Genomic DNA, 24,620 nt, shown 5'->3' with positions numbered 1-24,620 from the left:
GTGCAAACAGAATCCATGTGTCCGCCGGTTTTGCCCATTCGTCATCAGAATCGCTTTGAAAAAGTACAACAGGCATCGGAAGTGGAAATAACCGGGTGGTCGAGAATTTAACTGCATCAAAAATTGAAAGACACGTGTCAGTTACCACCGCGATGACTTTTGTTTTTGTTTGTTGTCCTATTTTCGGATCATGTCATTTTTTGAGTCTTGTCCGGAAAGCCACGCAACAAAAGACATCACGTCAAAATTTTTGTTCGGAAATTGTCGGAATCCGCTTATTGAACCACTAGACCAGACCGTCTGGTGGGGGTTAACAGTAACAATTATTCTTACATAATTCTTCCGTGTCTCTTTTTGTCTGCCCGTATGTAATATGTATGCCAATGGGGATTATGGGCAAGATGGTCAAGGATTTGGTTTAGGGAATCAGAATATACAATTTGGAAGACGATGAACGTTTCGGTAAAACTACGATTCAAGAACAAACTAGATAGAACCCTAAATCGTACTGTTGTTTTGAAATTGTGTAGTTTTAACTAACTCGCTACTACTAGCTAAACTTACCAAGTTAAAGCATTAGATGCGCTATAAAATTGGTGTTTTCAAGAAAATAATTTTTTACAAACTGAATAGTTTTCACAAACTTACCACCATTTATTATTTGGCCATTCAACAAAACCATATAAATCTGAGAACATTTATCAAGTGCCAAGTGACATAAATTTTACAAGCGGTACTTGTTTAGTAGATGTATCTTAAAATGTTTTCAATGGAATAATTTTTGTAATTATCAACGTATTATCATCTATTCCAGTCCTATGTTCATTTTTAGGCTTAGAAATGATTGGTCGTAAATAATACAAAAAAATTCACGTGTGAATTCTGTCAAATTAAAAAAAAATTGAGGTACAGTTACTACGTTAGCAATTTTAAAAATAAACTAAATCTAGAATATGTGTCACGTAATGAATTTGAACTTTTCTCCGAATCTCTACCATATCTTAACTTGTCGTGGACGCTTTCTTTTCCCAATGTACCATTTCGACACTTAATGACATCAAACTTGACGGGAATCGGATAGCGAGGCACCTACGCCACACCACGCGATACATATTCAAATCATCTTGAATTCCAATAGAGGTGCGTTGGCGTTGTCGTACCGTAAGATGAGAAGAATAATGGGCTTGTTGGTTGTGGAGATTTAGGTGTTGGCGACATGATTTGTGCTACTGGAAAGTGGCACATTATTCATTAAAAACGTGGGTGGTAGATCTGATGTAGAACACGGTATTTCGAATATCTTGCATTTCCCGAACAGCAAAATATTTCTCAACTAATTTCCACTTTCCACTTTAAATATTGATCACATACCGACGCCCACGCGCTCAGTAAAACTGTTCTTATCCTTCAACGGACCTCGAATTTAACTGTTTTTTACTACTATGGTCTACGGTGTCCTACAAAACACAATAAAAATTCAAAGTGCATCAGGGTTCATGCTGCAATGATTCACTACAAAAGTGCAAGATACTTAAGTTGTCAGGAAAGGTTTTAGATGTTCTGTGCTATAGTACTTACTGTCCCTCTTTTTTGCTGATCTTGCATCGACAAGATTGAAAGTAATTTGGGTGCGGATTGTCTTTGAGATTAAGAAATTTACAAAGTAATTCCTATAGAAGTTACAAGTTTGATTTTTTTAGACTTTTAATGAACATTGTAATTTAGAGTATAACATATTGTAAAATATAAAACTTTAATCAAAATAAACAGAGGCATTCGACTAAAAATATATATTTGTAAAACGGTTCACTTTTGCTTTCTCAAAAAATGATATACACAGTATGTAACTATAAAGTTTATAGTCACTAAAGTAAAACGTTTTTAAACTCTATAACTATTATGCTTGGTGAAAGCTGAAAAACTGAAAAGAAAATAAACTGTATTTGCTTGCAGAATAGATTTAACTAAATTTTTGGAATTTTATGTAATGCCTAGGAGTTTGAGCTCATATTGAAGTAATATACATTTTAGAATGAACTAATTTCACCAGAAGTCATAATAGATTAAATTTTTTTTTAATTCCTGCAAAAAATTAAAAAATCAATGAAGTTTTGAGAAATAAATATTGTTATGAAATATCCCATACTTCCAGTATTAGTATTACATAAAAACAAACTTTAATCCGAATTTCCTATAGTTTTATGAAAATATTCAATTTTTGACTTTTTTCAACAATTTAAGGTCTACTCGAATCTTTTGAAGAATATAAAAATATTTCATTCAAATTTTGACAATTCTATAATTTCGGGACTGGGAACACGTCAGTGCAAAATTATCAGTTACTACAATACTAAAATAGTAAATATTACATACAAATTGCATTTGTTTGATACTATAATTTTTGTAACCTTCTAATTTAAAAATTAACTAAACCACAATTATTCTTTGTTCAGATGTACAACATTATTTTCAAAAAGATTCTTGATCAGTTGTTGAAAATTCAATTTTTTCCGTGTTTCCAACCAAATCTAACAATGCAAACGATTTCATGGAACATCATTCTTTTTTTTCATCTTTCAGTCTTCCTCTTTTCTTTCTCTAATTCAATATCATTTTTTATTGTTTGTTCACACTTCCGACACATACCAAAAGTGACAGGCGATAGGAACCAGTTGAACGGAGATAGATGCTTCATCTCGACCACCGTGAAGGCGACCGCGGGGTGGCTAATATTACACTGGACTACTGGTTGAATGCAAACATTATGCAAAGTTCAAATACGGATACATTTTCTGTCGTTCCTGTTCCCTTTACCGGTTCTTCTTTGTCACACATTTATGAAAGCTTCATTTAATTGAAAATACAAAAATGCAGAGGGAAACCCTTATATACTTTTTTCCAAAAAAAATAGTAGGAAAACTTCAGACACTTGATTTACGAACAATTGTCATGAGAACAGCAAATGTTGGGTGTAGTCATGAACAAAATTATATTTACACTTTTTAGTTTGAATTTCTTTTCAAATCTTGCAAGATGTCAATAAAAACAAAGAAACTTAATAGTTAAAAAATTAAATATTAAAGTTATTGAGAAGGGAAAGGAGATGAATCAAAAAAATACGTTTTTAGGTCAAGAGCTGAAAAATATGAAGTTAATACTCCAAAGGAGTCTTTGCCTTATTTCTAGAGGACCTTTTCTTCACGACTTCTTTCTTTTCTACAATTTTCTGTTCGACGACTTTTTCCTCTTCCAGTGCCTCCTCTTCTTCTTCTTCGTCCTGAGTTTCGAGGTGATGCTCGATACCGGTTGGAGATCCTTCGTGAGGAGATGGTGATGGTGAACGAGACATTGACATTATTCCCTTCAGACGTCCACCGAATGCCTTAAAATTAAAGTGTTTCATTTTGGAGCAAGGTATTAGAAAATTGAGAATGAAGTCTATTAGCTGATTCCCAAAATGCGTTTAAATTTAAAAGTTTTCGAAACGAATTGGAATTTTTCCCACACCAAATTTTTCAGTTTCTCTTTATACAAAATGTTTGTTTGGAAACCAATACACATTTCCCACATCAACTATCCTTTTATACTGTGGTTTGTTAAAAACAGTTCGGGGTACAGACATTACACAATTCTCGAATATAGAAGTTAAGAGCATTTGTTAGTTCCGTGAAATTAGCACAATGACTAGGTGCCAAATTGTTTGGAGTTGAAGTACCAGTGCCGAATTAAACTTTTTTTCAACTTTTTTTTTTGAAAGTTTTCGAGTTTACACACTTCGTACCATTACTATAATTTTGTCAGGTAATATTTCAAAAATACGTGTGCCGTACATGTTTTTTTTTCAAATTTGCAGTGCTCCTCTTAAAAATCATTATGCATCAGTTTATCTTGATTTCTTTGATGTTTGAAAAAAATGGCTTACGTTCAAACCTCCGTCCTTATGGAATGTATCTATAAAGTCCCGGATGATATCGTCTGATTTGCTTTTCCAGGTGGACAGAAGCTCGATTCCCTTGCTTTTCAACGAGTCGACTTTGTTTTGAATTTGATACTTACTTGCCTAAAACATAAAATTTTTTTATTATTTCGAAATTCTCAACTTTTACCGCCAAAAATCCGACGTTGAGCTCTTTCGGTGAATATCCTCTTTGCAAATTACGACGCACGTACTTATCGTAATCACGGATGATTCTGCAGACGACGTCACTTGTAGAGACACCTTCAGTTCGTTCCGTTTCCAAGAACATTCCTTCTCTACGAAACTTCTCATACAAGTCCTCCTCTCCTGGTGCAACATATGGAATAGCGTCATGAGCAATGAAATCAACTTTAAGGTTTTTCAAAAACTCGACAGTACAAAACCATGGAGCCTCTCTGTAGACTTCATCAACGTACCGACAGTGCCGAACACCATCGTAACGTTCTTCTTCTGAAGTGACTGTTCTTCCTTTGTACTTGTGAGTGTCGCGATCACCACAAACTGAAATTTGAAATGAAAATCATAATTGAAAAAGATTAAAAAATCAAACCTCCAACAATAAGGTAGACATTTGGGAACATTTTCTTCACTTGGCGAAGTTGATTCGCATGCCCATGATGGAACAGATCATAAATTCCATCAGCATAAATTCGCACAGGTCGGCCAGCTGTAAGTTACAGAAAGCTACAGATATTTTTGAAGCAAATAAAGAGAAAAAACGAAGAAAAACTGAGTAATAGAGAGTCGTGGCAACTTCTGTACTCTTTAAGTGCACACACTCTTTTTTTTCTAATATTCAAATGTTTCGAGAACGTAGACGGTATTTTCTAGTTATAACTCGCAAATTTTCGCAAATGGCTAATTTTCCTTTTTACTATTAGAAATTTCAAGTATATTCCAATATAATATTTTCAAATTAAAAATTCTCACCCTCATTAGCTTCTGCCATTGCCAAAGTTATTTTCTTTGAATAATCCACCGCTTCTCTTGTCGTAATCGCCAACGCCTCGTCGGAAAATGGAGCTGGCTCATCTGATGCCAACGACCTGACAACGTACTCCACTTCCGTCGCCTTCTTCTTCACCTCCACATCTTCTTCTTGTGGTGAGTCCATTGTTCTCTTTCGTTGTGGCATCTTTCTGAACGATCAACGGTTAAATATGAAACTTGTTAGGAATTTAATTTTGAAGCGAATAACAAAATAGAAACACAAAAGTTTGTGTAGACTAGAAAACAAGGGGGAGTAGACATGGTTTTTTATTTTCTCATTTGGAGAAGCACACGAAATTGCGAAGTACGTGTGTTCTACTTATCAAAAGGCGTAAAAAAAATTGATAAGCGCAACGCCTCAAGGGCGAAAGTCTTCGGTTATCGTGCGATTCAGAGAAATCGCACCATTTTCTACTTCCAAAGTTTCACAATCGACCTAAGCCGAGCCTGACAAAGTGTGCAACGCCACGTGGGCAAATTTTTAAAGAAGTGATGTCACAAATTTAAAATTCTGTGAGTTGAAGCCACGCAAAACGTGCCAATGGAGAGTGCGTGCAAAAATTTTCGAATTAGAGAACTAGTGAAAATAAGGGAAGAAGCGGTGTTAGAAAGGGTCGATGGAGAAGGCGAATGGGGGGAAAAAAGACGCTGGACGGAGCGGAAAAAGAAACATAAAAGATGAACGTGGCACATTGCTTTTTTGCTTTTTTGAGTTCCCTTTTTAAGCGATGTTTTCACAGAAAAATAGTTTTTCTTAACAAAGGCTTTTTTTAAGTTTTGAAACTTTTTTTTGAGTTGACAAACTCTTTGAAAATCTAAAATCTGACGTGAACATTATACGCATAATTTTAACTCTAAAACTACAACAATAAATGGAAAAAAATGTCTCAGCTAATGCATTAATTCTTTGTTGTTTGTTTCGAGTTTCGCAACACACAAGAGAAAATGGCAAAAAAAATATGTGACACATGGGCAAACAGAACTAGTGATGGGACCCAGGCAACTAAAGAAAAAATGTTAGCATTTATATTTTTTGTTTTTTAGCATCTTCCGAAAAAGCGTATAATTAAGACGCTGTAAGGATAAGAAGCAGAGAGACACAGAGAAAAGAAGAAAAAAAAACAAAACAACTTGAGAAGACGACAAAAACCAAGCAGAAGGGCAGCCGAACAGAGCGCAACACGCGGCGAACAGCCATCTGGGCAATGAGCCACCAGGTTATACTACTACATTCGTTGTGTTTGTTTGTGTGGTCGAATGACACCACGCACAAAAAAATGGAGGCCACGGGAAATGATGGGCCAAAGAGAGAGAGAGAGAGAGAGAGAGGTGGTAAAGATGAAGAAGAAGATTTGAATGCGCGATTAGAAAAGAAAGTCACAGATGAGTCATTAAAGAAATTATGAGAAGGTCTAAGGAATTGAAATGTTTGTGTCTATTCTTGCCAGAAAATATAAATTTTGGCTTTCTGGTGCCTTTTAGATATTGGAAGTTTTATAAACATTTTTCTACATCCAGTTAACAGTGGAGTATCACCAGTAGGGACATTCTTAAAAAAACACTTCAATTGTGCAAAAATTACAAAATTTCATAGTGAAACCTTTCGAAAAAATATACAAAAGGTTTATTGAGAGTTACTGATATTGCTTTTTTTTGAGAAAACTATAGACTGCCGCATGTTCGAATCCCTACAATGGGGGAATATTAATATTTGTATTTGAAATTAATGTTGAAACATAAGTACTTACTTACTTACTTACTTAGTAGACTATAAAATACCAATGTAAAATTGTTTGATCGAAGACTACCAAAACAGTGGCAAGAAATTAGTAAAGATCATTTTAAAACAAAATAACAACTTTTCAACAACTTTTTGAAAATTTTACTTTGATATTGGATTAAACTGACACCTTATAAGTAGTTTTAACAACTTCCCTAGTGGTGCTACTTCACTTTTAACAAGTCTGTAGAATTTGGCACCTGACGCGGTCATTATGAATAAGATCGTGGCGAGACCCAAAAACAACGTGTGCCTTTTAATTGTTACGTCAAAGTTTTTTTAATTGATAAGTCAAAATTATGATAGCAGTTTCATTTGCATTTCTAAAAACTTATAAAAAAACACAAATTGTCAGATTAAAACTAAACTTAAATTCCACATCTTAAAAAGCACTTGTTATGAACGATAATTTTGGATAAACTTTATTTATTTACATAGGTATATAGTATTTATCTCATTAGTCTTGTTTGCCAAAGTGGTACTGTCATTGTTGTTATCAACAATACGCGTCAAAGAAAATTTTTGAAAAACTATTTTAAGTGATCATAGATTTCAAAGAATGGATGTGATATACCAATGATAAATACATTGATAACGTTTGGAAAACACTATTAATCATAACAACACATACTTCACCTTGTAAATTATTTTATTGCAGAGCCACCAAAGTTTCTTCAAATATATAAGATTCCGTTGGTTGACCCCAACTGCTCAAAAGTTTAATTGAAAAAAAACGGCAAGATAAATTTTTATTACACAACTTTTCTGATAGAAGTTTTGCTCCTAGTGTTAGGATTCTTGAACACCCATTACAACTCCAAACCCAACGGTACAAAGGTAAAAAACGAAAGTTAGTGAGGTGATTTGATTCATGCCATAATTGACGCAATAGATCTGTACTCTTAGAGGTTTCATTGACCCATCCATTATTGCTTGCCAAACGTTCTCTTATCTCATTTTCCCCTCAATCTGTCCACACTTTCTTCTCTTTGACACGAAAGAATTGAGGCCAACTGATAAAGATACAACTCAAAGAATCACTATACAAAAAGGTCATTCTTCGTGTTCATTTTTTCATGTTTCTCTCTACCATGAAAATATGACGTGCCGAGTCGGTGTAGTGCATTAAGAGCAAAAGTCAAGAGGAACCATTACAGAAAATGTTAGGGTGGTTTGCTGGGAGAGAAATTAGTTGTTTATGAGAAGAAGAGAAAAGAATGAAAAATGAGACTCTGGACTCTGGAACTACTCTGATTTCATAGCATTTGATAGCGGCCACCACTGCGGTAATGCACGTTTATTGGAAAAGATGGAATTCGGATTGAAAGTTTAATTTTCGGATTGGAAAACGATAAAGGTGATTTTAAAAAAATCATTTTCATAGTTATTCATCAACTTGAGACGGAAAGTTGGAATGTTTTCATTGACGGACTAGACAAAATATGTTGACTGTTACTTGGTAATAAAAATAGATAGAATTTGTCATTTGAATTTAAAAGTTATGAATTAAGGCATTTTATATCGAGTGTGATGGATTTCAGGTAATTCTCTGATAATAAACGCGAAGAAACCGGAAATATAGACATGGTGCGTTGTTCTAAATTCATATTCAAAATGTTCCTCTGCCCACAAAATGAAATTAATATTTGACACTAAAAACGAATGTAGTATTAAAAAAAGAACCAATAATTTGATCCTATAAAAACGTTTTAAAATGTACCAGTTTTTTTAAATTTTTATTTATTCGTTTATTAGCTTTTTACCCCTTGAAATTTATCAAGGGGTAAAAAGCTAATAAACGCTGCGAAGGCGGGGCGGGAACGTTTAACCGGTAATAATGTAGTTTTACTGTTCCATAAGGGAAGATACTTATGTAAGAAGTTTTTGTGAGGCCACAAGTACACAGTAAGTATGGAAATCTAGGAGGTCCGGCTTTTCTGACAAGAGAGGATTTTATAAAGTAGGGCTATTGGTTCGTGGTATAAACGTATTGACTCAAAATGTGCTGGAAAAAAAAAACAAATTTCGTAGTGAGTCGCTTGTTCTCTTTTAAAACTTTATATTTAGCCCGAGTAGTGAGACTGTTTCATATACCGTATTTCTTCTATTAGTCTTGCATGCAAGACTAATTTTCCATTGGTCTGTAGGGTTGCAAGACTATTAGAGGCTGCAAGACTAGTTTTCGAATGCCCCATCTTTGAAAAAATGACCTATTTTTTGTTGAAAACTTAACTCGATAGCTTGCTGAACGATAAAAATATATACTTTTGCAATATTTCATAAATTATTTGATCATTTTCTAGGTTATTTTCTCAAAAATATCAAATTTGCTGACGTTTCCGCAAAGTACTACTGGTCTTGAAAAAAGAGGGATGCAAGACTATTAGAGACTGCAAGACTAATAGAGGCTGCAAGACTAATAGAGGAAATACGGAAAACTGTTTTTTAATGAAAAAGGGTCTGGTTACTTTATACTTGTTAAAAATTTAACAATTAAATGCATTTTTGTTGTGTAAAATTTCAACATTGGTGCACTTTTAGCCCGCTTGTGATGCATGAAAGAAAGATCCGATCAATCCAGAAGGTGGTGCAGCTCCAGTAAAATGTTTATTCCAATTAAAAGTCATAAAAGTCCCACATAACCGTTTAGATTCTTGAGAATTTTCATTCAAAGTTGTGGTAAATTGCCACAACTAGAATAAGTTGAACCTATGAAAAATATTAGAGCAATTCTGCATTTTTTTAAATGTCTACAATATATGTATATACAAATGATCAAATCATAGTTAGAATATGAAACTTGTATGTAGAAAAAACTATTTTTGCCGTGTTCCAAGATTGTGATTTGTGAAAACTGAATGATAACTACCTTTTTGAAAGCAAAATTATTTTAGATTATTTATCACTGTATAAAGGAGTGATTACAAAAAATCACCCTGACCGATGCTTCACATTTAAAACAATAGCTTCATAATCCTGCATAGTTTCAAATAATAGTTTTACAGTATGTAATTTAATATTTTTACAATTCATATTGAATAATTTCTAAAATATAAACTTCGTTGATCCTTTTCGATTATTATTTCAAAAAAAAAGTACTCTTTCTTTTGTTTGTACCCACATCTCCAAATCATTTGCACGTGTTCAACGTACTACACAAAATGTATGTCACCCACAAACACTAGCATCTGTGCCATTCATTTCAGAAACATGATTCCGCTTTGAAGTTATGTCGAGCACTGCAATCTAGACGCTTTTTTTACTTGTGTCGTCAAGATCTCTTTCTTCTTTAAGACAGTTGAGCAAGATTGAGGGAGACTGCAGACACAGAAGTGTCCCGCAAAACATCCAACGAGGAAAGGAAATGAGAGAGCGGGAGCATTTCAAAAGAGCACATCAGATCCAGAGATTGCAGAGGCGATTTCTCGCATTTTTCGATCGCGACGAGTCTCTTGAGTTTACACTGTGTGTTGAGCACCCCAGCTAGCCACACCGAGCATTCTACCCTCTGACAATTTTCACCCCCATTCCGACGACTAACCGCTGATATCCAGATACAACAATGGATGACGACATCTTCAAAGAGGTATTGTTCTTGATCACTGTGAGCTTTACTTAAATTTGAATTTTTTAGGCAAGAAAGGAAAGAGATGACTTCGAAGAGTTGATGAATGCCTGTGATCTTGCCAAGATGTCCGTGAAGAACAATGAAGTGAGTTAGAGAAACCGAGAGATGACGGAAAAACCGGAGAAAAACGCGGGGGTGTCTGTATTGCGAAATGATTAAAAAAATACCTTCCAGATGGTTCATGGTCTAGAAACCTTCGGCATCAATGGAGAATCGTCAGAAAATGGAAATAAGGAAAAGCCCAAAGAGATCATGAAAGTTGTTGCCCCAACAGTTGAAGCATATGTGAGTTTGGTAAAATTTAAAAAAAAGAATTTCAGAGATTGAAATGTTTGATAGGTTTTAAGGCAAATTTTTTTAAATGTTTTTAAGATTGGATTCATACTGACATTTTTCAACCCTTGGATACAAGTGAAAAAATGTTGAATTATCTGAATAGTGTCTGAAAACGCTTAAATACTTTAAAACAGCGCCATCCTAATTTGATTTTAAAAGCATCAAGTAAATTATTGTAGGTCGGAAGTTCAAGTGCTCAAACTCCAACAAAATCGAGTGGCGGTGCTTTGGATGGCAGTGATCAACAGGTTTGTTTTATTGTTTTTATGAAGTGTGTGTTTTTGTGCATTTTTTGTTGAATAGTTCGTGCTTTGAATAATTTTTAATTAAAAAAACATTGATTAGGAATGTAGTCTATAGGTTTGTACAGGCAAAATTTCCGGAGAAAATGAAACTATATTTTTTGAGTTGTTTGAGAGAAATTGTTAATTTTTTGCTGAATTTTAGATAGTTTAGAAAAGGTTTTATTTTCTAATTTTATAATTAGCATACTAGTAAAAACTTATTTGCCAGAATACACAAAGACAAACTCAGTTCTAATTTAATTTAAATTTAGCCCATTGTCGAAGTAACCATGTCCTGTACATTTGTTGGAAGAGAAAGCTCAGCAGGATGCTAAGAAGAAAAAAAAACAAATTATGATTTTTGTTGTTTGTGATTTTATTTTTCTCTTATCATTTTCAAATACTAACTTGGAATATAATTTCTTGCTGCTCCTTATGCTTTTTTCCTTCAACCTATCCATTTCCATTCTTCTCCTTTCCCAAGCTAATTCACATGGGTATTGTTGACTTACTCTTGTTTGTGAATAAACATTTTGCTGTTGTTGTTGAAGTTGATGCGCTCACTTTCAGCACACGAACCAAATGTGCGGAATATAGATGTGAGCATTGACAGCTTGAATGTGAAAGAATGAGGGAAATGGGAATAAAAGGAAGAAAAATATAAGATGAAGGAAAAACTGAAGAAGGGAGGGAATGAAGAAGGCGTTAAATGAAAAAGAGACTCTTTTAGTCGATGAAAAGTGATTATTGCAGGAAGTGCGTCAGGACGGAACTAGTGTGCAAAAAGATGACAACGGATTTGTATTCTACAAGTGTCGTTTCTGCGGACTCACATTCAACTTCATGAACACTCTCCGTGCACACGAGAGAATACATGACGTTTCACAGGTTTTCATTCGCTGGATTACTTATAGAAACTCTTTGTTTCAGCCATATGTCTGTGGAAAATGCGGAGACTCATTTGAATTTGCTTGCCAACTGGAATATCATGCCGCTCAGCACTCAGAAATTGACGGGTACAAGTGTGAATGCGGAAGGACGTTCTTTTCTTACACGGAAATGTTATATCACAAGCACACGGACGATCCACTCGAATTGATAGGTGCTCCAGAGGTTTGTCTAATTGAGAAATCTGAGAAATAATAAATTTACTAGATTTTACTAATCAGTAGAGCTTTTTGAAACAAAATCTGAATTACGAACTTCTCGGAAAAAAATCAACAGAATCTAGCTATGGCTGTTTTAATGTTTGATTTTTTATTCTTCAGTTCTTTCGACTCAAAATCTATCAAAACCTTTTCATCCAGCCATTCGCTTTTCAATTTTGTATTTGGTTTTCATAGTCCTTGATGTGAGAAAATTGTGAACAAAAACTTTGTGTGTCTTGGCTTTCTGACGTAAAAAAAATATTTTTCTCAACAAAAAAAAATTGCTGATAGCCTGTGAGAGGGTGCAATTTGATACGACTGCACTTACTTCTTGCATCACAACTGTTAAACAGATGGAATTTCAGTGCAAAAAAAAGAAAACGTTATGAAACAGAAGTTATGAAACCGAAGAAAGTTCCAAATTTAAAAACATGTTTTGGTCGTTTACCTTACGTTGTTTTGTTAATGAAGATACGTTTCAAGCAATTAGGGACCAAAAATTACCACAATTTGCTACCTAAGTCTTTGTGACTGGGAAAAATTGAAACAACTCGAGTTTTTGACTGAAATTTGGGTATTGCCTTTTCAAAATTTTGAACCCCCATAAACAAGTTTTTAAGTAATTTTTGAGAAGTAGTATTTCAAATTTCGTTCGTTTGGTTTTGTTAAAAATCACACGGAAAAAAAGCCGAAACCGTTTTTTTACTTTAACAAGGAATACATTTGTGAGAAGAATGAAGATTACCAATATAATTTGAAATACTTCAGACAACCACAATAAAAGTAAGCAAGAAGCGAGTCCTACCGGTCTCCGAGCAAGATCTTCCACAGCCAGCTTTCGTTACTGAAGGATACGAGCCGAAGCATCCACTCCGAGTGTACAACGACGTTCGTTCAAAACCATACATTTGTGAATATTGTTCGAAAAGCTACTCTGACAGTCGTGGTCTTGCATATCACATGTACAGTCATCGTGGAGAGAAGTACTTCAATCCTCGAGCATCTCGTTATATGATGGGAAGGGAAGGAGTTGGGTACACTGATTCCAGAAGCTACTATTTATTCCCAAGAACAAGCGGATACGTGACTCCGCGATTCTGAGCAACCCCTGAGTATTTAAAATTTTTCTAATTTAGTATTTAAATCTATCCAGATCTTGTAAAATATATATATATTTCAACATCGGCTAGCTTTAACAATATTTGTCCTTCAAAATGTATATTCGATATGGTTCTTTCATATAACTCATATTTCTTTCTTTCAACTAAATCAACGTTTTTCTTTAGTGTTATCGTTTTCTCATTTCTTGTCATTTTGTCTTTTCCTCACATTTTTAAGACGCTCGTTATAAAGACGGTCAGCAGCAGAAACTCGTTTTGTGTTCAACATAAACTACAATTGACTACAAAGCACAAAAATCGTGTGTTTCCAACGCACTCAGACACACTCTATAAATACTGTTCTCGTCATGTCTTGTTGGTATTTTCTTCTTTCCCTGAAATATCGATTCCTGGTCAATCGTACAATTGGGACCATGTTAAGCGGGAAAGACATTGACCGCTAGCACAAATGTTGTCCGGCTCTCTCACAATCAATCTTTCTTCTGTGATGTGTTACGACAACCCACAACCGATTTTTTGATAGCAAAAATGATAAGATGATGATAGCGAGACAGCTCAATTGTTCGTTGTTCTAGAAGTTGTACGTTTTTTTAAATTTATTTTGCATCATTTTGAATTCATTATTTAAAAATGTATAAAATTGTTTAATTAACGGTTCTCGAAATATTTTGCCACTTCACAGCCACGATATCTCACTCAATAAAGCAAATGCAATTTGGGACACGCACTTGTGTTCGTTATTAATATCGAGTCCCCATTGAAAAAACTAGGCCACGCGGCCGTGAAGTACTCTCGGAAAACTACACCATTTTTTATTTTTTTATTCTACTTATATTTTCTCAAATCTCTTACTTTCAATTAATGCTTATAATTAAGACTCACAAAAATAATTTTTAGGTATGACACAAGAAAGTAACTCAAACTTTTTCAACTTCCTTCTTTTCGGGTTTGTGACCGCTATTGCCTTTTATTCGGGTACCCAATTCAACAAATCTAGCGAACAGGAAGAGGTAACTCTTTACATTTTCAGCTGATTGCGCACATATCCATTTACAGCACATCAACCATGCTAACTTGTATTCGGTAAAGAAGTTTGATGATGGAGCAAAAGAATACTCAATAATGTTGATCACCGATTTGGATCATGACAGCAAAGACGGGAAGAAGTGGAAAAGTTTGGTCTCTCGTGGATTTTTGAAGGTGAGAAGGACGGCAAGAAACTAATGCATTATGCTCAGCTTGACCAATATGATTTTTATAAAATGCAACTTGCTTTTTTCGAATCGCTATAGGAAATTTTCAAATTTATATTTCAGGTTTCTGCAGACCACAAGCATGCCGATATTCATTTTGACAAAGACTCGGAGTACTATGTTGACACGTAAGTTTACAAAATGTGTTTTTATAGATTTTTTTGTTTTGACTTCATTACTAAAATCATCATTTTAGAAATATTGCCGCCGGTGGACGCGCTATGGAGTTGTCTGACCTTGCCGTCTTCAATGGTAAACTGTACTCAATTGACGATAGAACAGGTCTTATTTATCAAATTAGTGACAAGAAGGTGAGTGATGAGTGGTTAAACAATGATATTTGTGTAGTGGATTGATTTTTAAAAAATATAATATTGTTTTGAAGGCACTTCCCTGGGTATTACTGAACGATGGGCCAGGAAACGTCGTGAAGGGATTTAAAGGAGAATGGATCACTGTTAAGGATACCGAATTGATTGTTGGAGGATTGGGAAAAGAATGGACGACCACTGACGGAGTTTATGTGAACGATCACCCAATGTGGGTGAAGCATGTCTCTGCTCACGGAGCCGTTCATCACGAAAACTGGAAGGATGTATATATCCGCGTTCGTAGAGCTGCTGGGATCGAATATCCCGGATACATGATTCACGAAGCTGTTCAATGGTCTGCAATTCACAGAAAATGGTTCTTCCTTCCACGTAGAATGTCAAATGAGAAGTATTCTGAGGCGGAGGACGAGAACCGCGGAACAAACGTTCTTGTGATTGGAAATGAAGAGTTGACTGATTTTGAGGTTGTGCGAGTAGGATCGGAGAATAACAAATCCAGAGGGTTTGCTGCTTTCCAATTTGTGCCAAACACTCATCACCAGCTCATCGTTGCCATCAAGTCGGAGGAAAAGGTAAGTAACAGGTTTTATCTACACAATTTTAAAAACAAAATCCGTTAATCTCAATGCTCGGTTTATAAAATTGTATTCCAGGATGGAAAACCAGTAGCAAGTTATGCAAGTGTTTTCGACATTCATGGTAATGTTATTCTTGACGAATATCTTCTTCATGGTCCATACAAATACGAAGGAATTGCATTTGCCTAATCACTTCAATTAATGTATTTTTGTCTCAATTCCCACCTTCCAGTCAGGTCCAAATCTGTGTTCTCGATATTATGTGATTTTTGTCAAATACTATGTAATGGTTATTTAAATAAAATAAATATATAAACATTTTATTCAACATTTTTTGCATGCATAAAGCTGCCAGTGGGTAAAAATATATATAAAAAAATACTCAAGTAAGTGGGAATCAATAAATTATTTAATTTACAAAGTCTACACGGGAAAATAAAATAACATTGGCAATATTTTTCTTAATATGCTGGTTTGAACCGTTTGATTTCGAGCATCACTTGATGAACGTTGACTAACTGGGAACACACGGGATTTTTAGCAAATACGTCATGGGACAGAATCTTTGTGAATCTATTGATATACTGAACGTACTTTGTGAAGATTGTCTGAAATCATCTAGTTAAAACTGAAATTCGGCTCTAGGAAATAAATTTTAACCTGTAAAATGGTGGTTCCCAGGCTGAAGTTAGTGAAAAGTTGTATGCATTCTGAATTAATACTGTCCACTGCAGGTCTCCACTTTGCATTGAAGTTTGCTACCACCGTTCCAACTTTGTCTGAAATTAAAATATTAGAGAATAGAAAATTATATATGACAACTTGCCATTATATCGAACTAAGAGTTGTGTATGACCTTGAACAATCAGAGATTCACACTCGTTGACAAATTTAATCATGTACCCAATATGTGGCTCTAGCATCTCTTCAACAAAATCATCAATACTTTTTTGTTCAAGCTCATGGACAATTGCATAAATCTTTGTATGCTTGCTTTCCTCGTTATCGATAATCGAAAGAATAAGATCGTAATTGTTAATCAGAAAGACGTGCTTATTTTTCTGAGTTTGCTGCATAGCTGACATTCGAGTCAATAGTTGTTCAATAGAGTCTTCACTGTTCTCCAAGACAGCTTCCATCTTTGCACCCATTTCCTTTCCACTTGCTTTTGCTATCATCAAATGTGCACTTGTCAGTTCGGCGTACCGTCGGACTATCTGTAACATCTGAATTTTTTTGATTATAAAAAACAATCAAAAACTTACGAAATGCGGTCTTGCATCAAGTGAACCGCTATGCATCAACTTCTTCAAATCAACAGATTTGACACTTTCGTAGTGTTGAGACATGACCAAATTGAGGCGGGTCCAAAGGAAGCTTGTGACAGTATTCCAATAATCGCTAACTTCTGGTACCTCTCTCTCGGCGAGCACTTCGGTAAACTTGTCACATAGACAAATGCACAGATGAAGACTGATGGCGTCCCAACTAAGGGCGATTTGCTCCTCGCAGCTTTTGAGCACAACTGACATTGCTCGAGCCATAGCCTGAAAGCAATTATAAGCTTTTTTCCGGTAGTGAAAAGGCAAACAACTATTGTAAATGTAACATTACTACGTAATAGATATTAGGTCTTTCCAGGTCCTCGTAACATACCTTGTTATGCAGTTCAATGGCTTCATCATTGCTGACAAGGAAAAAGTCGGTAATAAAGAGGTACTCATGGCTGTAGTGATCGACAAATGCCAGTTGAATAGAACGAAATAGTGCTTCAAATTGATACTGAAAATATAATTTAATTTGGTCCCTACCAGTTCTATTGTAAGGTATACCGATTGATGGTTCTGCGTAGCTGCGTGGGGAACAATCAAGGCTCCTAAAAAGTCGTCAGAGAGAATTTGATGTCGTTGCCCAATCGAAAAAACGGTTGCCTTATTCCGAACAACGTGTTGTTTCGACGAGAAAATTGCGCCTAATCCAGCGGGTTTTGCAAAATCAATACTTCCCAAAGCGTCTTCTTTGGTGGCCACGTCTTTCATCTTAAATAATTACTCTGGTGAATATACTTGAAAAATGTGTCTCAACCTACCGCAAGTTTGAACAGGCGTGTGGCGTATGCTTTGAAATACGTGAAGAACATCTTGCTGATGGTGTCAATGTACTCGTCTTGAAGTTCCTTGGCAGAGATCAAGTCATGGTGCAACAGGAATTCGTAGAAAAATCGGCATTTGAGAAGCTGGTGTTGAAAAACTTGGTAGTTGGACAGAGGTTTACGGAATTGGAACATTTTCTGAAGCAACCATTCCCTCACTTTTACAACCGCCTGAAAAAAAACATTTTTGAAATGTAAACTTTTGTAAAAAAAAAAACACCCAACCTTAAGCTTTAGTCCTTCCAAAATCGGCATAGTGTCGTTTACCGCTACCGCATCTCCATTTCCCCTTTGCAAAATTAAGGTTATTTTGTGGTGTAACTCGTGGAGCGCTTCCAAAAAACCCCTGTCATTTGCATCAGTGTCGTTGATAGTTTTCATCATCGTTTGAGAAACAGCAATATCGTCTACAAATTGGCTCAGCTCGACTCTAACTTTTTGCCGGTTTTCCAGTTCCTGAGAAGATTATAGTACGTTGAAATTGGAAAATTAATTTACTTGATGAATATGATGCGACTGTAGCTGCAAATTTTTCATATCCTGCCCAATTGATCCTAGATTGTCTTGAAAACTGTACAATGTTGCTTGCAAGCGCTAAAAAGTTTAATTAAATAGTCGACTGATTTATATATTGGCAATTTTTACAATATACTTACTTCAAAAACATTATCACAATGCACAAGTTGATTATGGAGTTGAGCCAACTGCTCAGAGTTATCAAGACACTGTTGAACAGAATAACGATGTGCCTCCGATAGCCGCGTGCTGACGTCGTCTGAATTATTGATTTTTCAAATGTTGACATTTAGAGACATACTTTTCGACTCGGTTAGTCCGTCACCAGAAGCAATTGCTTTTTTCACCAAATTCGGATCTGCTTTTCGCAATTGCGATAAACAAAATTCTAGCGACGATATTGTGAAACTACGGTCATTTGCCTCGGATTTTTGCAAGTTGACACGTGTTCGAGGCATTATTTGTGCTGAAATTGTTTCAATAAAAATTTTGATGAATAACTAACGTTAATAAATAAAAAATAGCGATAAACCAAAGAAAAAACAATTGGTAACACGTCGTTAAACGATGCTCCGCTTTTTACACCCCGCGCGGTGTTTAGAATAATGGTGTGCTTGTGTGCGAGGAAGGCGAGGAAAATGCTCGCCAAGGAGGTTATGCAGAACAATTGGAAAAATGAGAATGTGTGGATTTTTGAATTTTTATAGAGAATTTAATTTATCTATTTGGTATATTTTTGACAATTCGCTACGAGAAATCTAAAACACTATTAAATCTTCAAACCCCAACAATATTGAAATTTGGATTTTTGTTTAGTGAAAAAATAAGTGAAAATATGAATTTTTCTGATCAAAGACTTTCATAATAATTGGTGAAAACCTAGTTTTCAGCGCATTAGGCTCGAAATAAAAAATTTCTCAAAACTTTTTGAATCCTTCGATTCAAATATTTCCCGTTTTACAAAAAATTAGACAAATTTCTAAACTATATGGCTTCCTTCATTTTCTTGGAAAAATACACTTGAAAAATACAATGGAACGTGGAGAATCATATATATATTATTATTATGATGAGAAAAATGACTGAAAAAATTTGGAGCAAAATCGGAAGTCTTTCAGACAACCTCTCAAAGATATGCCTTGACAACCGATATGTGCAATTTGGAAGTGAATGAGGTGGAAATCGAGTATAAATATTAAGTGTTATACAGTTGAATAATACAGTTTAATAGTTAAAAAAAAATACTTCAAACAGGAAAGAGATTATCAATATGCTTCGAGTTGATCCTTGTTTTGTTTTTTGACGAAACTGTAGCTCATTTTGCGTTGCTTGGAATCAGAGTCGGCTTCCTGAGGAAGATGCGGTGGCTGGAACTGTATCCTGACGTTGAATGGATTGAAGGGCGGCATTCATCATTTCTTGAACTGGAAAGTTCTGAGATGTGCCTCCTGAACCAACCTTGCTGATTCCTCCGAGAATCTCCATTGGGAACGGGAAGATGATTGTGCTGGTTTTCTCGGAACTGAAATTTTATTTTGTTAGTTAAAAGTTGATAGTGCGCTTCCATTACCTGATAGCATTGAGTGTGTGCAGATATCGAAGCTGCATGGCTCCCTCGCTTTTTGAAATGATGGTGGCGGCTTCAGCAAGAGCGGCAGATGCTCTTAATTCTCCTTCGGCAGCGATAATCTGAAATTAATTGCAATCGAAATTAATAATTATTGGTCCCCCGCATTTTGCTATGCTCATCATGTCGGCTCACCTTTGCTCCAGCATCACGAGTAGCCTCGGCTTCAGCAGCCATAGCACGTTGCATTTGAGATGGAAGACGGACATCGCGAAGCTCGACACGTTCAACCTTGATTCCCCATGGCTCTGTAGCTTCATCGAGCGAGATTTTCATGTCGGCGGAGATTTTCTCACGGTCGGATAGAATTTCTGAAAGGGTATGGGTACCGAGAATTGTACGGAGGGTGGTTTGAGCCAAAAGTTTGGTAGAGTCGGTCGCATTGCCAACTCCGACGACCTAAAAATTCCAAATTAGATTGAACCGTACCAGCTGTTTAGTTTACCGAAGTGATTGGGTCAAACACCTTGAAGTAGACAACTGCGTCAACAGAAACGGTAACCGAATCGCGAGACAGAATCTGAAGAGAGAAAGATTATATCACAGTGAGCAGGTGTGTTGCGCAACATACCTCTTGTGAAGGGACATTGTACGATGCCACACGCAGATCGATATTCAAGAAAGTATCAATACAAGGTATGATGAAGAAGATTCCGGGACCTTTGACGTCAGGAACAAGACGTCCCAAACGGAAAACTACAGCACGTTGGTATTCCTGAACAATCTGAAGAAAAAATACATCCTTATACGTTCTTGTAGATAGAAATTTACCTTTATGCACATGAATACAGAGACGGGGAACGTGAGGAAGATAAGGACGTAGGACATTGCAATGCAAAACATCTCGGTGCATCCAGCATCATGAGAATGGTCTAATTAGATAAAAAAATTGTTAAATTTTCTTAAATTTGGTATTATTATTGTTAACAACCAAAAAATGGTACTAACTCAGTTTTTTCTACTCATCGTTTTGGGAGTTGACCAAAAAATTTGACAAATTACCAAAAGTTTGACTAATTTTTTTTTTTCAAAAGTCTAAACATTATAAAAGCGTGCTGATATGACAGTAATTTTTCCAACAATTTTGAACATTTAAATTCTAGTAAAAATACTGAAACTTTTTTCGTTTTACGATGACTTAAAGTTCTACATAAAACAAAACGAAAAAAAAACCAACTTGCTGGGGCCGATTGAACTCTCGCTTCGACATCGCGCTGCTGGCCGGAAGGTTGAGCCATTTCCTGCATCTCAACTGTTTCTGAGGGCTGCATCATAAGAGACGGACGGTACGGGGTCACAATTGCGTGATTTATGGTGAAAGGGGACTGTGCGACCGCCTACGCGAGCCGTCACAGAAGAGACACAAGGGCAAGGGAGAAATAAGAATAGAAGGAGAGAGGAGGGCAGGTGCGGAAAGAGAGCCGGTGGCTCTGAACTGAGCTGATTAATGTTGTGACCTTTTTCCTTGGTAACAGGAGAAAATAACTCGTGTGATTGTTTTTGGGGGTAGGTTGCTAAAATGCAATTAGTGAGAGGATGTAGGAAAAAGGCATTTTTGAATTAGAAACGATCAGTGGTGCGATGGAAGAGCAGAGCAGATGAAAAATGCCAAAAATTATGGAGCGTTAATTAAAAAGGTACAAGCTTAAGAGGACATATTCTGATTCAATTGTTAGAACAGATGGTTTTATATTCAAATTGTAAAATTATCTGACGAGAGGTTTTTTTATACAGAGAGTACCGGACGGTGTGAAAATAAAATGAGTGATCAAATGAAATTACATAACTATTTTTGTGATTTTACGTCAGAGATTACGTTCTTTTTCAAGAATCAAAATGTTAGTGGTTGGAGAAGCATCGAGTGATAACATGAGCCAGGTTTTTTTAGACGCCAATGCACAATATTCTCTGCGTCATTGGTGAAATTAAAAGTGTGAAAAAAAACTTTGCAATAGGTGATTTTATGTTATGAAATTGCGTTCGCTCGCGTTTGGTTCTGTCATATAAATGCGTCAGGTGTATAGGTGTATGTGTGAAAAAGTATAGGTTTTATGATAGTTCTATTTCTGTATAGATTTTTTTGATTTCATAATATTAAAATAAAAAAACAAAAATTAAGGTGATGTATGTAATTGACAATATTTTCAAACAGAGTGGAGGCAAACAGGAAGGAAGAGCAGGTCGATTCATGTTTACCGTTGTATTCTTTATCAAATACTAGTGATGGCACGGAAGTACTGTGCCGTTCGAACCACAATAAACATAAACCAGCTGTGAAGGAAAAATGTGCATGCGTAGACTAGCGATCCAATTGCACCAGTCGTTATTATTACTGGAATGCACAATGTTTGAGTCAGTCATCAAAAAACCACAGAAGGCGGAAAATAAAAAGCGCGTGCGTACCTGCTTTTGGGGTCGTGTTCAGAAGATCAGCAAAATACTGCACCTTATCGGCAAGAACAATTTCGATCTGCTCAGCTGCGTAAGAACTTGGGTCAATCACTGCTGAGAGATAGAAGAAAGAAAGCAGCAGGCAAAATGATACGGTCAGAATCTGTAAAATAAATAAATAATTAACCAAACGCGGTAGACTTTTTTTGGATTCAGCAATTGTTAAATTATTGGAATATCAATGGAATGATCATATATAATATAACGTTTTGAATTAGTTTCCCAGTTAGAATTGGCATTACCTCTCTCTTACTATTGAACATTTTTTTGCAATAACTATGTAGTGATTTACGACATAATTCTTTAAAAAATAATTCATAGAAATTGATGAAATTTCACTCGAAATTCTCACGATAAACATCAGAGCTGATAATTCTTTTCGTAAAAAAACGGTAATGTAAGTGTTTGAATAAAACACCAAAATTATGTAAAAAAGTTTTAAAAATTTTAATTAAAGTTCAAAAAAAATCCATTTAAAATTAAGATAAAAGTATTAATTCACATGAAAATAATTATTAAGTTCTAGATTTTTGGCACGTATATATATTACTGAAACAACAGCTCGATGCTGAGCATTAATCATTTTTAAAGATGCTGGAACGTTAATTAAAAATAAATTACAAAACATTGTAATGATGTAAAAGCTTATAAAATTATAAAAGTTATATAACTTTTTAAAAGTTATAACAAATCAAAAAATTTTCGATGCGAAAGCGAACCCATGAATGAGTTTCCCATGAATGATTCCTTGTTAAAATTTTAAAGATTTCAGGCACAGTTAGTGGAAGTGTTCATAGTTTTTTCTTCAAATTTTTTACCTATTTATGTACTAAAAAAATCAATGAATCTAGATTATGGCCATCTGAAAAAGCAACAAAAATGACTGACCTATATTTTCTGAATTATTAGTAGGGTGTGTGTTTTTTTTCGATCTAAGGTCTAAAAAACCAACTATTAAAAAACAAAAGGTTTTCCTATATCGAATTTGGAAACTTTGGAATCAGAAGTTAAGTTTACGTGAAAATTGTTTTTATATAGTTTTGCAAAACTATTTTTCTGTTTTTTAGATGATTTTGTAAACTTACACTGAGAACAGTGAATGGTTGCAAAAAAGCCGCATGTTGCCTCGTTATCCCGTAGAATAAACTGATAACCGCTATGGAATCACTGGCCAAAAACAATACTTGCCAAGACCATTTCACCTGAAAAATTACTTTCTGATTATTTGACATTTGTTTTGAATAACATACTTCCTCGGATTTGATTACTCTCATACATAAATTTGAAATAATAATGCAGGTGTAAACCACCGCAACCGCATATGCTCCTTTCTGTAATTAGATGGAATTAATGCCAAACACCATGTGTGCGTTGGCAACCACTTATTGTTGTACCATGTCATTTGTGGTAACAAATAAAAATGAAGAATTGTAATTTGATCTAATCATTGTTTTCAAAAAAACATATAATTACCTTTATTTTGATACTTTTACAGCAACATCTGTAGTCTAATAAAAGATTGTCTTCATTTTGCAGACTCTTCTCAATGTCTTGTTCAGCATCGTTCAGTGCAGAATTCATGTGGTGAGAAAATGGAAAAACGGTGAAAAAGAAAATAGGAGAGCTATGCGAAACTATCTTACAGTTGTCCCAAACACAAACAGCAGCAGTGAGTAAATTCCGCAATGCGGAACGCAATCTTTTCCGCTTCTTAAATCACTTTTCCGCGCTGTGCTACATGGCTTCGCGATGGCTCACACTCTCTGTTGACACAAGCGGAAATCGAGACTATGAGATTAAACTTGTTACTGTTAACGTTTCAGATACGGCATACAAATGTTAAGAAGTTTGATTAGTATGTCAAAGCAAAACAATAGTTACACAATAGTTTTGATTTGAGCAAACATTTACTTAATCAACGTTGGTCAGCAAAACAGTTTAAATGAAAACAAGTTTGTTTTATAGAAATTCAAAATCGTGGTAAAATGTGAGTTGTTTCCGTAATAAAAATGGAACTGATGGAGTTCTTAAAAAGAGAACTAACGGTTCTGGATATTTTGAACGTAAAGACGTACACTGTGTTTAAATGCAATAATTTTATGAAGAAAATTTTCAAAAGTTTTTCAACATTTTTTATGTCAATTAAAATTGAGAAATGGATTCAAAAAATGAGAAATGGATTTCAACATACTGCATTGATTCCAACTTTATACCAATGATACAAAATTCGAAAACTATTTGAAAACAGAAACAACAAATTTCCGTTCGATTAAGGGTCACATGCAAAAAGATGCCAAAAACCAAAAAACAGCGTGTCTGACCTGAAGACGATAAAAATCTTTGTTTATTGTATATTGTTCGCCAATGTTGGTACATTTTTTTTGACTAAAAATCACATTGAGCGTCATTCGAATTTCCTTTGCTTTTGTGGTTTCCCGCCAATTT

The 24,620-nt window shown here is 35.2% G+C and overlaps 7 protein-coding genes and 2 non-coding genes across 11 annotated transcripts; 4 read left to right on the top strand and 5 right to left on the bottom strand.

Moving 5' to 3' along the window:
* Nucleotides 1–206: 206 nt before the first annotated feature.
* Nucleotides 207–340, bottom strand: F08C6.14. The gene has a single exon (NR_071528.1). It is a non-coding gene; the product is annotated as an Unclassified non-coding RNA F08C6.14 (non-coding RNA).
* A 2,345-nt stretch (nt 341–2,685) lies between these two features.
* On the top strand, nt 2,686–2,816 carry F08C6.16. The gene has a single exon (NR_071527.1). It is a non-coding gene; the product is annotated as an Unclassified non-coding RNA F08C6.16 (non-coding RNA).
* A 14-nt stretch (nt 2,817–2,830) lies between these two features.
* On the bottom strand, nt 2,831–11,529 carry pcyt-1 (the record flags this gene model as incomplete). Of its 2 annotated transcripts, NM_001038450.5 has the most annotated exons (6): nt 2,831–3,382; nt 3,923–4,060; nt 4,107–4,480; nt 4,530–4,646; nt 4,910–5,118; nt 11,510–11,529. In NM_001038450.5, 6 exons carry the CDS (start codon nt 11,527–11,529, stop codon nt 3,152–3,154), a joined length of 1,089 nt encoding a protein of 362 aa, NP_001033539.1. In that variant the 3' UTR covers nt 2,831–3,151. The 2 variants fall into 2 exon arrangements, with proteins under 2 accessions (NP_001033539.1, NP_001033540.1); NM_001038451.3 differs by lacking the exon at nt 11,510–11,529.
* F08C6.18 (uncharacterized protein) lies at nt 10,258–10,296 on the top strand (the record flags this gene model as incomplete). Its single annotated transcript, NM_001361816.1, has 1 exon — nt 10,258–10,296. One exon carries the CDS (start codon nt 10,258–10,260, stop codon nt 10,294–10,296), a length of 39 nt encoding a protein of 12 aa, NP_001348803.2.
* Nucleotides 10,267–13,512, top strand: unc-98 (Zinc finger protein unc-98). The gene is made up of 7 exons (NM_076883.8): nt 10,267–10,335; nt 10,384–10,461; nt 10,552–10,662; nt 10,893–10,961; nt 11,751–11,885; nt 11,928–12,110; nt 12,914–13,512. Exons 1-7 carry the CDS (start codon nt 10,312–10,314, stop codon nt 13,244–13,246), a joined length of 933 nt encoding a protein of 310 aa, NP_509284.2. The 5' UTR covers nt 10,267–10,311; the 3' UTR covers nt 13,247–13,512.
* Nucleotides 13,513–14,163: 651 nt separating this feature from the next.
* apy-1 (Apyrase apy-1) lies at nt 14,164–15,745 on the top strand. The gene is made up of 6 exons (NM_076882.11): nt 14,164–14,276; nt 14,323–14,466; nt 14,583–14,647; nt 14,716–14,830; nt 14,905–15,423; nt 15,505–15,745. Exons 1-6 carry the CDS (start codon nt 14,166–14,168, stop codon nt 15,616–15,618), a joined length of 1,068 nt encoding a protein of 355 aa, NP_509283.1. The 5' UTR covers nt 14,164–14,165; the 3' UTR covers nt 15,619–15,745.
* On the bottom strand, nt 15,741–18,563 carry vps-52 (Vacuolar protein sorting-associated protein 52 homolog). Its single transcript, NM_076881.9, has 11 exons — nt 18,399–18,563; nt 18,238–18,356; nt 18,080–18,175; nt 17,807–18,037; nt 17,519–17,752; nt 17,262–17,468; nt 17,086–17,211; nt 16,695–16,976; nt 16,256–16,646; nt 16,090–16,208; nt 15,741–16,037 (listed from the first exon to the last, which is right to left on the bottom strand). Exons 1-11 carry the CDS (start codon nt 18,553–18,555, stop codon nt 15,891–15,893), a joined length of 2,109 nt encoding a protein of 702 aa, NP_509282.4. The 5' UTR covers nt 18,556–18,563; the 3' UTR covers nt 15,741–15,890.
* A 508-nt stretch (nt 18,564–19,071) lies between these two features.
* Nucleotides 19,072–21,062, bottom strand: sto-1. 2 transcript variants are annotated; one of them, NM_001129652.6, is made up of 8 exons: nt 20,902–21,026; nt 20,496–20,596; nt 20,296–20,448; nt 20,170–20,244; nt 19,860–20,123; nt 19,668–19,786; nt 19,556–19,619; nt 19,072–19,470 (listed from the first exon to the last, which is right to left on the bottom strand). In NM_001129652.6, the coding sequence occupies exons 1-8, from the start codon at nt 20,993–20,995 to the stop codon at nt 19,363–19,365; spliced, it is 978 nt and encodes a 325-aa protein (NP_001123124.1). In that variant the 5' UTR covers nt 20,996–21,026; the 3' UTR covers nt 19,072–19,362. The 2 variants fall into 2 exon arrangements, with proteins under 2 accessions (NP_001123124.1, NP_509281.1); NM_076880.8 differs by having other exon boundaries at nt 19,072–19,619; nt 20,902–21,062.
* Nucleotides 21,063–21,760: 698 nt separating this feature from the next.
* On the bottom strand, nt 21,761–24,481 carry F08C6.5 (uncharacterized protein). The gene is made up of 5 exons (NM_076879.6): nt 23,649–24,481; nt 23,426–23,506; nt 23,261–23,377; nt 22,128–22,278; nt 21,761–22,056 (listed from the first exon to the last, which is right to left on the bottom strand). The coding sequence occupies exons 1-5, from the start codon at nt 23,754–23,756 to the stop codon at nt 21,935–21,937; spliced, it is 579 nt and encodes a 192-aa protein (NP_509280.2). The 5' UTR covers nt 23,757–24,481; the 3' UTR covers nt 21,761–21,934.
* Between the last annotated feature and the right edge of the window lie 139 nt (nt 24,482–24,620).

This window comes from Caenorhabditis elegans, chromosome X, assembly GCF_000002985.6.
Source record: "Caenorhabditis elegans chromosome X".
Taxonomy (NCBI): domain Eukaryota; kingdom Metazoa; phylum Nematoda; class Chromadorea; order Rhabditida; family Rhabditidae; genus Caenorhabditis; species Caenorhabditis elegans.
This window is presented reverse-complemented; position numbering and strand designations above follow the sequence as displayed.

Bases quoted from the DNA above. Each gene is read 5' to 3' on its own strand.
- sto-1 (NM_076880.8), bottom strand. From the start codon at position 20,995: ATGCAGCCCTCAGAAACAGTTGAGATGCAGGAAATGGCTCAACCTTCC. The intron at 20,245-20,295 runs GTATGTTGCGCA...TTCTCTCTTCAG, and splicing joins ACAATGTCCCTTCACAAGAG to ATTCTGTCTCGCGATTCGGT. The intron at 20,124-20,169 runs GTAAACTAAACA...TGGAATTTTTAG, and splicing joins TGTTTGACCCAATCACTTCG to GTCGTCGGAGTTGGCAATGC.
- apy-1 (NM_076882.11), top strand. From the start codon at position 14,166: ATGACACAAGAAAGTAACTCAAACTTTTTCAACTTCCTTCTTTTCGGG. The intron at 14,648-14,715 runs GTAAGTTTACAA...TCATCATTTTAG, and splicing joins TCGGAGTACTATGTTGACAC to AAATATTGCCGCCGGTGGAC. The intron at 14,831-14,904 runs GTGAGTGATGAG...ATTGTTTTGAAG, and splicing joins ATCAAATTAGTGACAAGAAG to GCACTTCCCTGGGTATTACT.
- F08C6.5 (NM_076879.6), bottom strand. From the start codon at position 23,756: ATGAATTCTGCACTGAACGATGCTGAACAAGACATTGAGAAGAGTCTG. The intron at 22,279-23,260 runs GTAAGTTTACAA...TTTATTTTACAG, and splicing joins AACCATTCACTGTTCTCAGT to ATTCTGACCGTATCATTTTG. The intron at 22,057-22,127 runs GTACGCACGCGC...TGTGCATTCCAG, and splicing joins GAACACGACCCCAAAAGCAG to TAATAATAACGACTGGTGCA.
- vps-52 (NM_076881.9), bottom strand. From the start codon at position 18,555: ATGCCTCGAACACGTGTCAACTTGCAAAAATCCGAGGCAAATGACCGT. The intron at 17,469-17,518 runs GTAGGTTGAGAC...TAATTATTTAAG, and splicing joins CACGCCTGTTCAAACTTGCG to ATGAAAGACGTGGCCACCAA. The intron at 16,209-16,255 runs GCAAGTTGTCAT...TTTTAATTTCAG, and splicing joins ACTCTTAGTTCGATATAATG to ACAAAGTTGGAACGGTGGTA.
- unc-98 (NM_076883.8), top strand. From the start codon at position 10,312: ATGGATGACGACATCTTCAAAGAG. The intron at 10,336-10,383 runs GTATTGTTCTTG...TGAATTTTTTAG, and splicing joins ATGACGACATCTTCAAAGAG to GCAAGAAAGGAAAGAGATGA. The intron at 10,462-10,551 runs GTGAGTTAGAGA...AATACCTTCCAG, and splicing joins TGTCCGTGAAGAACAATGAA to ATGGTTCATGGTCTAGAAAC.